General features: G+C 41.6%; 1 protein-coding gene across 8 annotated transcripts in view; it reads right to left on the bottom strand.

Annotated features, from left to right (window-relative positions):
* Positions 1–17125, bottom strand: part of PCYT1B (phosphate cytidylyltransferase 1B, choline) — a 174963-nt gene that overhangs the window by 87154 nt on the left and 70684 nt on the right. For all 8 annotated transcript variants that reach the window (XM_057538946.1, XM_057538945.1, XM_057538951.1 and 5 more), the window contains one exon: positions 4463–4579. In XM_057538946.1, the coding sequence (XP_057394929.1) occupies positions 4463–4579 (117 nt within the window). The remainder of the gene's footprint in view (positions 1–4462; positions 4580–17125) is intronic.

Genomic DNA, 17125 nt, shown 5'->3' on the forward strand with positions numbered 1-17125 from the left:
AAATGAGCCAACAAGCCATGGGGTAACCTTAAACGTATTACTAAGTGAAAGAAGCCAATCTGAAAAAGATACATACTGTATGATTCCAATTACATGACATTTTGGAAAAGGCAAAACTATGGAGACAGTAAAAAGATCAGTGGTTACCAGGGATTGGGTGGGGGATAGATGAATAGGCAGAGTACAGAGGATTTTTAAGGCACTGCAACTGTTCTGTACAATACTCCAATGGTGGATATATGTCATAATATATTTGTCCAAACCCAAAGAATGTAAAATACCAAGAGTGAACTCTAACGTATTAAACTATGGACTTTGGGTGATAATAACGTGTCAATGTAGGTTCATGGACTGTAAAAAATGTACTACCCTGGTGGCCGATGTCGATAATGGGGAGGCTGTGAGTGAGTGCGTAAATGGGAACCTTTGTACTTTCTGCTCAGTTTTGCTGTGAATGTAAAACTTCCCTTAAAAATAAAGTTTATTAATTTTTGAAAATGTTAAAATTTACAGTATTCCAGAAATTACATCTTTTACAACTATTTAAACTTAGGATGGAAAATTTTAGATGTCAGCTTAAAAATCTGTAAGCAGGTGTATAGTTTTTCAAAATTCTTTTTGGGATTGTGGGGAACAAAGAGTGAAGACTCTTAGTCTAAGACAATGGTTTTCAACAAAGGCTTCAGCATCCCCTAGGAAGCATTTTTGGAAATTTGTAGGGCATCTTTAGTTGTCACTATGATTGGAGGCAGCAATTGGCATTTAGTGGGCAGGGTGCCAACAATGTTAAACATCTTTTTTTAAGTATTTTATTTATTTATTTATTTAGCTGCACCGGGTCTTAGTTGCAGCATGCAGGATCTTCGTTGCAGCATGCAGGGGTCTTTAGTTGTGGCATGAGGGGGTCTTTAGTTGCGGCATGTGGGATCTAGTTCCCTGACCAGGGATTGAACCCAGGCCCCCTGCATTGGGAGCATGGAGTCTTAGCCACTGAACCACCAGGGAAGTCCCTAAACATCTTGCTATGTGTGGGGCAGTCCCACATGAGAATTTTCTAACATCCTGTAAGATTTCTGAATGTCTCTGCATAATTATTTTAAATTATTTGAATCTAGCCCCTAATTTTGTTTTACATATAACTGCAATGTATTTCTGGAACAGCTGTGATAAATGCTAAATTTTAGAGGAAGGCAACTACTATATACATCGAAGGAAGATTGTTCTTTGTCATGGGATTTGAGCTACCATGCCCCTGTAGAAATCTGCCTACACACAGGAGGTTGGAGATTCTGTTTAACAGACTAGGAGTCAAATACAATTAAATTAGTGGAGACACATGAAATATAGGCTTACATTGAATTTTTTAAAAAATTTATTTATTTTATTTATTTTTATTTTTGGCTGTGTTGGGTCTCTGTTGCTGTGTGCGGGCTTTCTCTGGTTGCTGCAAGCGGGGGCTACTCTTCGTTGCGGTGCGTGGGCTTCTCATTGCAGTGGCTTCTCTTATTGCGGAGCACGGGCTCTAGGCATGCAGGTTTCAGTAGTTGTGGCACGTGGGCTCAGTAGTTGTGGCTCGCAGGCTCTAGAGCACAGGCTCAGTAGTTGTGGCACACGGGCTTAGTTGCTCTGCGGCATGTGGGATCTTCCCGGGCCAGGGCTCAAACCTGTGTCCCCTGCATTGGCAGGCAAATTCTTAACCACTGCGCCACCAGGGAAGCCTGGCTTACACTGAATTTTATTTTTTTTATAAATTTATTTTATTTTATTTATTTTTGGCTGTGTTGGGTCTTCGCTGCTGCACGCGGGCTTTCTCTAGTTGTGGTGAGCGGGGGGCTACTCTTCGTTGCAGTGCGTGGGCTTCTCATTGCGGTGGCTTCTCTTGTTGTGAAGCATGGGCTCTAGGTGTGTGGGCTTCAGTAGTTGTGCCACATGGGCTCAGTAGCTGTAGCTTGCGGGCTCTAGAGCTCAGGCTCAGTAGTTGTGGCGCACAGGCTTAGTTGCTCCGTGGCATGTGGGATCTTCCGGGACCAGGGCTCGAACCCGTGTCCCCTGCATTGGCAGGCGGATTCTTAACCACTGTGCCACCAGGGAAGTCCCTACACTGAATTTTATTAATAGGGTGGTTAAAAATATTTCATAGTATTGCCAATTATCTTAAATAGAATAATAATATATCAGTGGAGAAAATAACATACTGAAATTATTTATTATTGTTTACATTGCTTGTAGGTTTTCACTCTTACTCTGTCACTGTCTCCAGAAGGCTACATACCACGTTTTTACAGCTTCATGTATTACTGCTTCATTTCCCATCTATACTCTAGTCCCTGTCACCTACCAAAAGATATGGTCTCCATGGTTATCTTAGTAGTTTAACATGCCCTTGGCTTCCATGGAGAATCCAGGTAATAGCCATTGAAGGGGGGTAGCTACATTTCTTTGTAAATCTGCTAGAGAGAGAGGACATCGTTTACTGCATTACTCGATGCTGCTTAGGCAACAACCCTCTGAAACATCTCAGAACTCAGGGCAGGAGGAGCTGGTTCTTCATCGGGGAGCAGTATCAGCTCTAACATCTGAAGCTATGGAATGACCCTGTGGCTCCTTCTGCCATAGCTGCGAAGAAGTTCAGGATTTCCTGTGGGAGTTGTTCTCCTTCTCTTTTGCTTTAATTCTTGGCTCTGAACTCCTGTCCATATTCATTTCTCTGAGTACTACATCACCTGTGCTTTTATAGAAAGCCTCCTTAAGACATAACAAGTCAACAAAATAACGCATCTAGTTGTAGCTACCATGTTTTCTCCACTTGTCCCAACATTCTCATCTAGACTGGTGGGAAGATCACCGCACAAGGAAGGTTCTGTGCTCTGGCTTTCGTGTGCCCTTCACTTCATTCAAGTCTCTGCACAGGTGTCAACACTCCAGAGGGCCCTCCCCTGACCTCCATACCTGAAATGTCCCTCCTTGCCCCACCAGCCACTCTTTCCCCTTACCCTATTTTACATTTCTTCATAGAACCCCTACTCTGGATTGTTTACTGGGCAGTGCCTGCCTCCCCTTCAGACTCTAAGTTCTCTTGAGGACACAGTCTGCTTCGATCATGGCTGCATTCTCAGTGTACAGAAGAATGCCTGGCACATAGTAGGAGCTCGATAAATAGTTGTTAAGTGAAGGAATCATTCAGTAAATCAGAGAAACCACTGTTGCCTAGTGACCTAGACAGCTGCTGATATTAATTTACTGCTTTCTCCAATTTACGTGAATGTACTGAAAGTCACATTTTTCCTTTGCCTTTACTTTTGATGTGCTAACCCAGGGCCAGGGCAGTGTTCCCGTTAAGTGTTGCTTACACCTAACCACCTCCAAACTTGGGTTGCCAAAATGACCAAAGCCCAACCACTGCAGAGGTCTCCCCAGGACCCCGGCAGCTTAGGACCACACTGCAGGTGCTAATGCTCATGCAAGAAATGATTTTCCACTCAAAATAAAGGGAAATGAACTGCCTCGTATCACCTCTTCCTTCTGGAAAGAACTCCATTCAGTAACCACACGGTCACCATGCTTGGCAAAATCTGCAAAAGGTTCCTCTCAAATATCCAAAAAGTAGTTTTTAACTTGTGGAAGATAACAAAATATTTTTTAAAACAGATATGTAGTCTCTTACCATCACCTTTTTCCCTCACGGTAGAGGTCTAAGGGTTGATGGTGTCTAGTTCATGTAACGTCACAAAAAATGATTATAGTGAAAGGAAATGCTGTTTCCAGAAGCTACAGAGATGAGACCCAGGTCTTGCAGGTCAGAAACTTTCCCTTTTACCCAAATTGAAATCTGTAGGCCTTTTGGAAGAAGAAAATTTTATGTCTAACTGCCCTTCTCTCTCCACAAGCTTATGAAATCAGTCAGTTCCTTCACTGTAAACCAAGATTACCTGGGTATATAAATCTCTATTTCTTTAATACACGGCACATAAATTCAACTAATTGGGACTGCCGTAAGCCACTACCATTAGCGCAACATTGTCCTAAGTACTGTGGGTCACACCAAGGAAATAGACAATGACCTTACTTACCATTAATCATCCTGAATCCCCTCAGGTCTCTAAGATTTGAAATCAGAATAATATTGCTTTTCTCCTAACCCTCTAGGAAATTTCAGAAACAGAAATTGGATCATGCCTCAAACACAAGAAGAAAGGCATAAATGGAGAACATGAAGCAGTTACCCTTGCTGATATTATTCGTCTTTCTCTGGGAATCAATGGTTTATAATCTGATGATGTAATTTCCCCTATGGTTTTTTAAATATCATTTTAAATTTCACGCAGTGAACAAGTGACGCAATATAGGCTGAACTGGGAGCATTAACAATGTGAGGTGTTAACGATGGAAGTCTGAAAGGGGTCCTTTTCAGGAAGCACATTATACAAGAGTTTTCTAGACAAAGAGAAAATGCACTTCTTACCTCCTACCAACAAGTAGCTGTTGGGAAACAGTGTTTTTGCTTGCATAAGTGCCCTTGCATGACCTGAGTGGAAGAGGTCAAATATTCCATCTGCGTATACTCTGACAGGTCTGTCAACTGTGGAAGAAAGAAAACATCATCAACAGAACTGCAGAATAAGGAGCCCAGTCACCTGATCCTTCCATCAGTACAGCACCGTAATAAGGTTTACCTGGAGAAAACACAATGTCTGCATACCATCAGTTTCATATTAGTGCACGAAATTAACTTTACCAAGAGGTTCTTCTAAGGACATCAAAGCAGAGTAAAAACATAACAAAATTAAGATTGACCCAGAACACACATTGTTAGCCGCAGAGCACTGGGGAGTTTTCTTGATCCAGAGTAGAGTCTCAGGTGGCTGAGCTGGCAGATTCAGACACACCAGACATAACCAAAGGGTTGACAGAGTCAGCCCAGCGGGAATGTCAAGGTAGGAGTGACTGAGGAGCTCAATGAAAAGGACAAACGACTTCATTCTCGAGTCTGGCAGTCCTGAACTAAGACCCCTGAGTCCTATTCCCAAAGGCAAAGACACAGCTGTGCACCTCTTCCAAGTCACCGTGGCAGCGTAAAATCAGCCTTGGTAGGAGTATTTACACCATAGAAATTGGCAAATGCTCAAATCAGGGCTTATTTCCCCCTGGAGGGCCAGTTGTTAAACATTTACCAGCATACACTGCACAAAGGTCACTCCCTATTCTCTTTGGTATCCTAAGACGTGGGGCGGGGCATACATACCCCAAGGGGAGGAGTGTCAGGGAGCAAAAGTTACATGGCGGGGTGCTCAGGGTTGGAGGCGAGTGACCCACACTACAGTCATTCCTAGGGAGAAGGGTCGAGAGCAAATCGGCCACAACAGACACTCTCACTGTGGCATACAGTGCTTGGGAAGTGCCATTTCTTGAGGAAGAGGGACACACTTCACCAGAGCTTCCCGGGAGCCAGGAGACTGCACTAGGAGCTGCTGGATGACACTTTTGCTGAGTCAGCCAAAGACCCATCCCCTCCAATAAGAGGGAGACACAGGGAGGTAGAGGGGCTGGGTGCCAACTTTTACTTTTACACCATTTTGGATTCTCAACAAAGGAACTAGAAAATGAAAATATGGTGAACGACAAACTAAACGTGGCAAACCGAACACACACACACTTATCTCCACTTCCGCTCTAACACCACAAGAATTACAGAGAAAGAATTAAAAAGGGATAATCCCCCAAGGGCAGAGGAAAGAAGAAAGGCAATGACAGTGGATTAGAGATGTCAACATTTTGGAAAGTTGATTGTCAAGTGCTGAGTACCTACAGGGAACAAGAATCAGAGGTGGGGCAGGTAGGCAAAGGGATTGCTGGTTTGTTTGTTGGTTTGTTTGTTTTACGAGCCTAAGAGTCCTACTAACTTTTTAAACTAGATGCACGTATTATATTGATGTTATAAATTTTAAAAAAAGAAATCAATGCACACTTCTGTTGAATGATCTTTAAGGCTTAGATTTTAAATTGTGATTATTTCTTGATGTAATACAACCTCGTTAATTTAGAACATAAATTGAAAGGAATATTACATTAAGATATTCAGATGGTACAATGTTTCTAATAAATTAAATTTCACTAATAAAAAAAACTCGAGAGACTTTGTGTCAGATAGGGAATTGCAATTATTCCCAATTATACACCGTTTTGAACAAAGAGAATTGCCTTCACAGGATTATACTGTATTCTAAATAAGGCACGGTAAATAGAAAATACTTTGAAATAACAAGCTGTCTAATGAGGGATCCTTAGTTTCAAAGCTCTTATTCAATTTGAATTCAATTGAGGAAAATTTGTTTTAAGATATAAACCCTAGGGGGAAGCAGATGGCAGTTCTGCAAAATTTTTTGTTATTGATTCAGAAGTGATCAAGATAAATAAATTCAGGAAGCAGGGAGGAAAGAAAAGTAAAGAAAGACGATATAATTACTGAGAAAAAAGGCCATTTAGTAAATTTGTGAAGAGTATTTGTGGAGTTGATTTTGCAATAAGCTCACTTTTAAAAATTGTAGTGTGTCAGCAATTTCCAGACTGGGAAATTCTGCAGGACCAAAAAAAAAAAAAAAAAAAAAATCCCTGATCTCTTCAACAAATAAACTTCAAGAAAAAAAAAGAAGAGGGAAAGAGATAAAGAGGGGGGGGACTTTGAGATTAAAAGGTATTTTAAAAACATCTCAACATATTGTAATATATAGACATTATTTGGATTTGGGTTCAAACAAACTATAAATAAATGATGACATAAGATAACTGGAAATTGGAACACTGGATATTTGATGATATTAAAGAATTGCTGTTAATTTTTTAGGTGAGATAATGATATAGTGGTTATGCCTTAAAAAAAACCCAGAGTTCTTATTTTTTAAGACATATATACAGAAGTATTTATGGATGAAATGATAGGAAGCCTGGGATTTTGTTTCAAATAATTCAAGAGGGAAGAGTTGATGAGGAAAGGCTACAGGATGGTGGTTGTTAGGTATGGGTGATGGACACATGAAGGTTCATTATATTGTTCTACTTTTGTGAATGTTTGAAATTCTCCATAATATTTTTTAATAGACTGTGGCTTTGTAAGTTAGTTGGTATGTTTATTTGTTTTAATCTTTTTTTTTTTTTTAAAGGATTTTCTTATTTATTTATTTATTTATTTATTTATTTTTGGCTGTGTTGGGTCTTCGGTTCGTGCGAGGGCTTTCTCCAGTTGCGGCAAGCGGGGGCCACTCTTCATCGCGGTGCGGGGACCGCTCTTCATCGCGGTGCGCGGGCCTTTCTCTATCGCGGCCCCTCCCGTCGCGGGGCACAGGCTCCAGACGCGCAGGCTCAGCAATTGTGGCTCACGGGCCCAGCTGCTCCGTGGCATGTGGGATCTTCCCAGACCAGGGCTCGAACCCGTGTCCCCTGCATTAGCAGGCAGATTCTCAACCACTGCGCCACCAGGGAAGCCCTGTTTTAATCTTTTGTTCGAAGTTTTTCTGGACATCCTTTTAGGCATCTGGGGACTCTCCAGAGGGTATATGCTGGGAACCACTGGCCTGTGAAGCTAGAGGTTTGGCAATGATCAAAAGATGGAGCACACCTATTCCATGGCCATGGTGGAGAGACCTTAAAGTAGCTCCCACTGACCCCCACACCTCCTGCTGTTCACACCTTTGTGAGATCCCCTCCCTTTGAAGTGGGAGTGGGACCCATGCCTTGCTTCTAACCAGGAGAATATGACAAAGGTGATAGATGTCTCTCCCGTGATTATGTTACAGTATATAAGACTCCATTTTGCTAGCAGACTCATTCTTTCTCCCTTGGTGGCTTTGAAGAAGCAAGCTGCCATATTTTGAGAAGGCCATGTGGCAAGGAACTGCAGGTGGCCTCTAGGAGTCGAGGGTGGTCTCTGGTTGACAACCAGCAAGAAGCTAGATCCTTGGTCTTAGAGTTCCAAGGAAATAAATTCTGCCAACAACCTGAGTGAGCTCGGAAGCAGATCTACCAGATCCACCAGTCAAGCTTCCAGATGAGAACTGAGCCCTGGGTGACACCTTGAATGCAGCCTTGTGAAACCCTGAGCAGAGGACTCAGCTAAGCCAGGCTTGGACTCCTGATCCATGGAAACTGTGACATAACGAATGTGCAGTGCTTTAAGCCATTAGGTCTGTGGTAATATGTTATATAGCATCTCACACCATATACAAAAATTAACTCTAAATGGATCATAGACCTAAACGTAAAGCTAAAACTACAAAACTTCTAGAAGAAAACAGGAGAAAATCTTAGTGGCTTTGAGTTTGACAAAAATTTCTTAAATAGGAACCAAAAAGGACACACGATAAAACAAAAAAAATTTATATATTAAACCTCATTTAAAACCTTTACTCTTCAAAAGACATTTTTACAAAAATGAAAAGGCAAGTCTTAGGGAGAAAATATCTGCAAAATATGTATCTGATATAATACTTGTATCTGGAATATATAAAGAACCCTCAAAACTCAATAATAAGATAAACAACTCATTTTTAAAAGGGCAAAAAAATTTCAACAGACATTTCATCAAAGAAAATAAATAGATGGATAGCAAATGAACACATGAAAAGATCCTCAATACCATTAGTCATTAGGGAAATACAAATTAAAGTGACCCTGAGATACTACTTCATACTCACTAGAATGACTAAAAATTTAAAAACTATTGATCATACCAAGTGCTGATGAGGATATAGAGCAACTGGAACTCTCATACACTGCTGCTGGGAATGTAAATGGTACAAATACATTGGAAAGCAGTTTGGCAGTTGGTTAAAAAGTTAAACATACACATACCATACGGCAAGACAGGAGGCAGTCACCAACTACAGTACATCTGAATTCACATTTTTGTAGGGCATGTTATGGTGTTTCTTGGTATTGTTTCAGATTCAGGCAACAATAAAAGGGTGATTATTCATTTTTTATTATGGCTCTTAAAATGCAGCTTATTAACAATGCCTTAAAAGTACATATGATTTACAGAGCACATGTATTTCACTTAATCTTTCCATCAACTCTGTGAGGTAGGTAGAAGAGAGTGGACTTACTATCCTCTCTCATAGAGGAGCAAATGGAAGCTCAGCAAAGCTGAGCAGCTTACCCAGCATCATACAACCAACCTATGATGGAGTTTGAGTGCAAACCAAACTCCACTGATCTTTCTTCTAACTCATGATGCCTTCTAGAAAACTACATGCCATTATGGAGTCTTTTAAGAAAGAGAGAGAGAGAAAGACAGACTGTTACTGAATGCCCAGTAATTATGGTAACTGGTATTGTTTTTGTGTACAGCTGATGTGCAAAAGAGGTGGCACAAAATTTAACCTTTTAAAATCTAATAGTTACCTATCTCACAAAGTTTACATAGTTTTATATAAACTTAATCATTTCCTTCTACTTATAGCCAGCAATGCTCTTCTCAATAAATGATGATTGATGTTTGCTTTTTAAAATACATTAAATTTAAGTTAAAAAAGAAAGAGTACATTTTTTAAAAAATTAAGTAAATTACAGTACAGGTGGCACAGAAATAAGGCAAAATTCATTCAGGTGGCTCTTGAAAAATGAATTTGGAAAACTACACATATCACTGTGTGAACAGAATAATATAAATTCCCTTTTTGTGAAGGAAAATAGGAAATCAGAACTGAGTTTCCCTTTAAGAAAAAATGTCAGCTTTAATGAAAAGTAACCTATGAAGCAATCACTTGGGCTTTTCCTTTATCTCCAGGCAGATTACTGATTTCCTCTGTCTCAGGATACATACTAAACCTTAGAGGGTCATACCTCCACAGCTGGACTATTTAAGCTAAGATCAAAGGTGCCAGTTCCACTCAACAACAACAAAAAACAAACAACCCAACTAAAAAATGGGCAGAAGACCTAAATAGACATTTCTCCAAAGAAGACATACAAATGGCCAAAAAGCACATGAAAAGATGCTCAACATCACTAATTATTAGAGAAATGCAAATCAAAACTACAGTGAGGTATCACCTCACACCACTCAGAATGGCCATCATTAAAAAGTCTACAAATAAATGCTGGAGAGGGTGCAGAGAAAAGGGAACCCTCCTACACTGCTGGTAGGAATGTAAATTGGTGCAGCCACTATGGAAAACAGTATGGAGGTTCCTCAAAAAACTAAAAATAGAGTTGCCATATGATCCAGCAATCCCACTCCTCGGCATATACCCAGACAAAACTCTAATTCAAAAAGATACATGCACCCCTATGTTCATAGCAGCACCATTTACAAGAGCCAAGACATGGAAGCAACCTAAATGTCCATCAGATGAATGGATAAAGAAGATGTGGTACATATATACAGTGGAATATTACTCAGCCATCAAAAAGAATGAAATAATGCCATTTGCAGCAACATGGATGGACCTAGAGATTATCACACTAAGCGAAGTAAGTCAGACAGAGAAAGACAAATACCGTACACATGGAATCTAAAATACAATACAAATCAACATATCTACGAAACAAAAACAGACTCACAGATATAGGGAACAGACTTGTGGTTGCCAAGGGGGAGGAGGGGTAGGGAAGGGAAGGAATGGGATTTTGGCATTAGCAGAGGCAAACTATTATATATAGGATAGATAAACAACAAGGTCCTACTGTATAGCACAGGGAACCATATTCACTATCCTGTGACAAACCATAATGGAAAAGAATATGAAAAAATATATATATATATGTATAACTGAGTCACTTTGCTGTACACAAGAAATTAACACAACCTTGTAAATCAACTATACTTCAATAAAAAAAATTTTTTAAAAAGGTGCCAGTTCCGGGACTTCTCTGGTGGTGCAGTGGTTAAGCATCCGCCTGCCAATGCAGGGGACACGGGTTCGAGCCCTGGTCCGGGAAGACCCCACATGCCGTGGAGCAACTAAGCCTGTGCGCCACAACTACTGAGCCTGCCCTCTAGAGCCCGCGAGCCACCCACTACTGAGCCCATGTGCCACAACTCCTGAAGCCCACAAGCCTAGAGCCCATGCTCTGCAACAAGAGAAGCCACCGCAATGAGAAGCGCATGCACCGCAATGAAGAGTAGCCCCCGCTCGCCACAACTAGAGAAAGCCCGCGCGCAGCAACAAAGACCCAACACAGCCAAAAATAAATTAATTAATTAACTTAAAAGAAAAAGGTGCCAGTTCCAATTGCTCTACTGTGCTCCTTCTCTTGAGGTTCATCACTCTCCGACCTCACAGATGAGGTCCAGGAGCTAAAAGCTATGAGCAGCCCCTTTTAGAATTTATACACCAGCTCCTGTTTGGGCAGACCTAAGACCGCGAAACATAATGTAGGCAATTGTATGAAGTCATAAAATGGGCTAGAGAAGGAGTTAGTGAAAGACTTCAGTTGCAACTATAATCTTGAAGCACATTATGAACCCTCAATACAGGTCTCTTTTGTCTTTTTGAAGGGATGCTCAAGACGGCACCACAGAAAGGTAACTGCCTACTAGTCTTGAAAACTACCAAACATTTTCAAAAAAGTAATGATGTTTTTCTTGTTTTCTTAAATAATAGTCAAACAGCAAGATATTTTTAAAACTCTGTGAGCTTCTCTAGTAACAGTACAATGCTCCAACAGTTATGTTTAAATAATCTCCACGACACTCCCTCCAACCACTACCAACAGTTACTTTTTTTTTTCAACATCTTTACTAGAGTATAACTGCTCTACAATGGTGTATTAGCTTCTGCTGCATAACGAAGTGAATCAGCCATACGTATACACATATCCCCTCCCTCTTGCATCTCCCTCCCACCCCCCACATCCCACCCGTCTAGGTGGTCACAAAGCACCGAGCTGATCTCCCTGTGCTATGTGGCTGCTGCCCACCAGCCATCCATTCTACATTTGGTAGTGTATATATGTCCATGCCACTCTCTCACCTTGTCCCAGCCCACCCCTCCCTCTCCCCGTGTCCTGAAGTCCACTCTCCAAAGAAGATATACAGATTGCCAACAAACACATGAAAGGACGCTCAACGTCACAAATCATTAGAGAAATGCAAATCAAAACTACAATGAGGTATCACCTCACACAAGTCACAATGGCCATCATCAGAAAATCTACAAACAACAAATGCTGGAGAGGTTGTGGAGAAAAGGGAACCCTCTTGCACTGTTGGTGGGAATGTAAATTGATACAGCCACTATGGAGAACAGTATGGAGGTTCCTTAAAAAACTAAAAACAGAACTACCATATGACCCAGCAATCCCACTACTGGGCATATACCCTGAGAAAACTATAATTCAAAAAGAGTCATGGGGGGAATTGGGAAGATGGCGGAAGAGTAAGACGCGGAGATCACCTTCCTCCCCACAGATACATCAGAAATACATCTACACGTGGAACTGCTCCTATAGAACACCCACTGAACGCTGGCAGAAGACGTCAAACCTCCCAAAAGGCAAGAAACTCCCCATGTACCTGGGTAGGGCAAAAGAAAAAAGAAACAACAGAGACAAAAGAATAGGGACGGCACCTGCACGAGTGGGAGGGAGCTGTGAAGGAGGAAAGCTTTCCACACACTAGGAAGCCCCTTCGCGGGCGGAGACTGTGGGTGGCAGAGGGGGGAAGCTTCAGAGCCACGGAGGAGAGCGCAGCCACAGGGGTGCGGAGGGCAAAGCGGAGAGGTTCCCGCACAGAGTCTCGGCGCCGAGCAGCACTCACCAGCCCGAGAGGCTTGTCTGCTCACCCGCCGGGGCGGGCGGGGGCTGAGAGCTGAGGCTCGGGCTTCGGTCGGATCGCAGGGAGAGGACTGGGGTTGGCAGCGTGAACACGGCCTGAAGGGGGCTAGTGCGCCACAGCTAGCCGGGAGGGAGTCCGGGAAAAAGTCTGCAGCTGCCGAAGAGGCAAGAGACTTTTTCTTGCCTCTTTGTTTCCTGGTGCGCGAGGAGAGGGGATTCAGAGCGCCATCTAAACGAGCTCCAGAGACAGGTGCGAGCCGCGGCTATCAGCGCGGACCCCAGAGATGGGCATGAGACACTAAGACTGCTGCTGCCGCCACCAAGAAGCCTGTGTGTGAGCACAGGTCACTCTCCACACCGCCCCTCCCGGGAGCCTGTGCAGCCCGCCACTGCCAGGCTCCCATGATCCAGGGACAACTTACCCGGGAGAACGCACGGCGCGCCTCGGGCTGGTGCAACGTCACACAGGCCTCTGCCGCCGCAGGCTCACCCTGCATCCATACCCTTCCCTCCCCCGGCCTGAGTGAGCCAGAGCCCCTGAAGCAGCTGCTCCTTTAACCCCGTCCTGTCTGAGCAAAGAACAGACGCCCTCAGGCGACCTACACGCAGAGGCGGGTCCAAATCCAAAGCTGAACCCCGGGAGCTGTGCGAACAAAGAAGAGAAAGGGAAATTTCTCCCAGCAGCCTCAGGATCAGCAGATTAAAGCTCCACAAACAACTTGATGTACCTGCATCTGTGGAATACCTGAATAGACAACGAATCATCCCAAATTGAGGAGGTGGACTTTGGGAGCAAGATACATTATTTTTTCCCCTTTTCCTCTTTTTGTGAGTGTGTATGTGTATGCTTCTGTGTGAGATTTTGTCTGTATAGCTTTGCTTTCACCATTTGTCCTAGGATTCTGTCCATCCTTTTTTTTTTACATTAAAAAAATTTTTTTCTTAATAATTATTTTTTATTTTTTTAATTTTAATAACTTTATTTTATCTTACTTTATTTTATCCTCTTTCTTCTTTTTCGTTCTATTTTTTCTCCCTTTTATTCTGAGCCGTGTGGATGACAGGCTCTTGGTGCTCTGGCCAGGCGTCAGGGCAGTGCCACTGAGGTGGGAGAGCCAACTTCAGGACACTGGTCCACAAGAGACCTCCCAGCTCCATGTAATACCAAATGGTGAAAATCTCCCAGAGATCTCCATCTCAACACCAAGACCCAGCTTCACTCAACGACCAGCAGGCTATAGTGCTGGACACCCTATGCCAAACAACTAGCAAGACAGGAACACAACCCCATCCATTAGTAGAGAGGCTACCTAAAATCATAGTAAGGCCACAGACACCCCAAAACACACCACCAGATGTGGACCTGCCCACCAGAAGGACAAGATCCAGCCTCATCCACCAGAAAACAGGCGCTAGTCCCCTCCACCAGGAAGCCTACACAACCCACTGAACCAACCGTAGCCACTGGGGACAGATACCAAAAACAACGGGAACTACGAACCTGCAGCCTGCAAAAAGGAGACCCCAAACACCGTAAGATAAGCAAAATGAGAAGACAGAAAAACACACAGCAGATGAAGGAGCAAGGTAAAAACACACCAGACCTAACAAATGAAGAGGAAATAGGCAGTCTACCTGAAAAAGAATTCAGAATAATGATAGTAAAGATGATCCAAAATCTTGGAAATAGAATAGACAAAATGCAAGAAACATTTAACAAGGACCTAGAAGAACTAAAGAGGAACCAAGCAATGATGAAAAACACAATAAATGAAATTAAAAATACTCTAGAAGGGATCAATAGCAGAATAACTGAGGCAGAAGAAAGGATAAGTGACCTGGAAGATAAAATAGTGGAAATAACTACTGCAGAGCAGAATAAAGAAAAAAGAATGAAAAGAACTGAAGACAGTCTCAGAGACCTCTGGGACAACATTAAACACACCAACATTCGAATTATAGGGGTCCCAGAAGAAGAAGAGAAAAAGAAAGGGACTGAGAAAATATTTGAAGAGATTATAGTTGAAAACTTCCTTAAGATGGGAAAGGAAATAGTTAATCAAGTTCTGGAAGCACAGAGAGTCCCATACAGGATAAATCCAAGGAGAAACACGCCAAGACACATATTAATCAAACTGTCAAAAATTAAATATAAAGAGAACATATTAAAAGCAGCAAGGGAAAAACAACAAATAACACACAAGGGAATCCCCATAAGGTTAACAGCTGATCTTTCAGCAGAAACTCTGCAAGCCAGAAGGGAGTGGCAGAACATATTTAAAGTGATGAAGGAAAAAAATCTACAACCAAGATTACTCTACCCAGCAAGGATCTCATTCAGATTTGATGGAGAAATTAAAACCTTTACAGACAAGCAAAAGCTGAGAGAGTTCAGCATCACCAAACCAGCTTTACAACAAATGCTAAAGGAACTTCTGTAGGCAGGAAACACAAGAGAAGGAAAACACCTACAATAACAAACCCAATACATTTAAGAAAATGGGAATAGGAACATACATATCGATAATTACCTTGAATGTAAATGGATTAAATGCTCCCACCAAAAGACGCAGACTGGCTGAATGGATACAAAAACAAGACCCACATATATGTTGTCTACAAGAGACCCACTTCAGACCTAGGGACACATACAGACTGAAAGTGAGGGGATGGAAAAAGATAGTCCATGCAAATGGAAATCAAAAGAAAGCTGGAGTAGCAATTCTCATATCAGACAAAATAGACTTTAAAATAAAGACTATTACAAGAGACAAAGAAGGACACTATATAATGATCAAGGGATCGATCCAAGAGGAAGGTATAACAATTGTAAACATTTATGCACCCAACATAGGAGCACCTCAATACATAAGGCAAATACTAACAGCCATAAAAGGGGAAATCGACAGTACCACAATCATAGTAGGGGACTTTAACACCCCACCTTCACCAATGGACAGATCATCCAAAATGAAAATAAATAAGGAAACACAAGCTTTAAATGATACATTAAACAATATGGACTTAATTGATATTTATAGGACATTCCACCCAAAAACAACAGAATACACATTTTTCTCAAGTGCTCATGGAACATTCTCCAGGATAGACCATATCTTGGGTCACAAATCAAGCCTGGGTAAATTTAAGAAAATTGAAATCGTATCAAGTATCTTTTCCGACCACAACGCTATGAGACTAGATATCAATTACAAGAAAAGATCTGTAAAAAATACAAACACATGGAGGCTACACAATACACTACTTAATAACCAAGTGATCACTGAAGAAATCAAAGGGGAAATCAAAAAATACCTAGAAACAAATGACAATGGAGATACGACGACCCAAAACCTATGGGACGCAGCAAAAGCAGTTCTAAGAGGGAAGTTTATAGCAATACAAGCCTACCTCAAGAAACAGGAAACATCTCGCATAAACAACCTAACCTTGCACCTAAAGCAATTAGAGAAAGAAGAACAAAAAAAACCCCAAAGTTAGCAGAAGGAATGAAATCATAAAGCTCAGATCAGAAATAAATGAAAAAGAAATGAAGTAAACAATAGCAAAAATCAATGAAACTAAAAGCTGGTTCTTTGAGAAGATAAACAAAATTGATAAACCATTAGCCAGACTCATCAAGAGAAAAAGGGAGAAGACTAAAATCAATAGAATTAGAAATGAAAAAGGAGAAGTAACAACTGACACTGCAGAAGTACAAACGATCATGAGAGATTACTACAAGCAACTCTATGCCAATAAAATGGACAACCTAGAAGAAATGGACAGATTCTTAGAAATGCACAAACTGCCGAGACTGAACCAGGAAGAAATAGAAAATATGAACAGACCAATCACAAGCACTGAAATTGAAACTGTGATTAAAAACCTGCCAACAAACAAAAGCCCAGGACCAGATGGCTTCACAGGTGAATTCTATCAAACATTTAGAGAAGAGCTAACACCTATCCTTCTCAAACCCTTCCAAAATATTGCAGAGGGAGGAACACTCCCAAACTCATTCTGTGAGGCCACCATCACCCTGATACCAGCCAATGATATCACAAAAAAAAGAAAACTGCAGGCCAGTATCACTGATGAACATAGATGCGAAAGTCCTCAACAAAATACTAGCAAACAGAATCCAACAGCACATTAAAAGGGTCATACACCATGATCAGGTGGGGTTTATCCCAGGAATGCAAGGATTCTTCAATATACGCAAATCAATCAATGGGATACACCATATTAACAAATTGAAGGAGAAAAACCATATGATCATCTCAATAGATGCAGAGAAAGCTTTCGACAAAATTCAACACCCATTTATGATAAAAGCCCTGCAGAAAGTAGG

The sequence above is a fragment of the Balaenoptera acutorostrata genome, chromosome X (genome assembly GCF_949987535.1).
Source record: "Balaenoptera acutorostrata chromosome X, mBalAcu1.1, whole genome shotgun sequence".
Taxonomy (NCBI): domain Eukaryota; kingdom Metazoa; phylum Chordata; class Mammalia; order Artiodactyla; family Balaenopteridae; genus Balaenoptera; species Balaenoptera acutorostrata.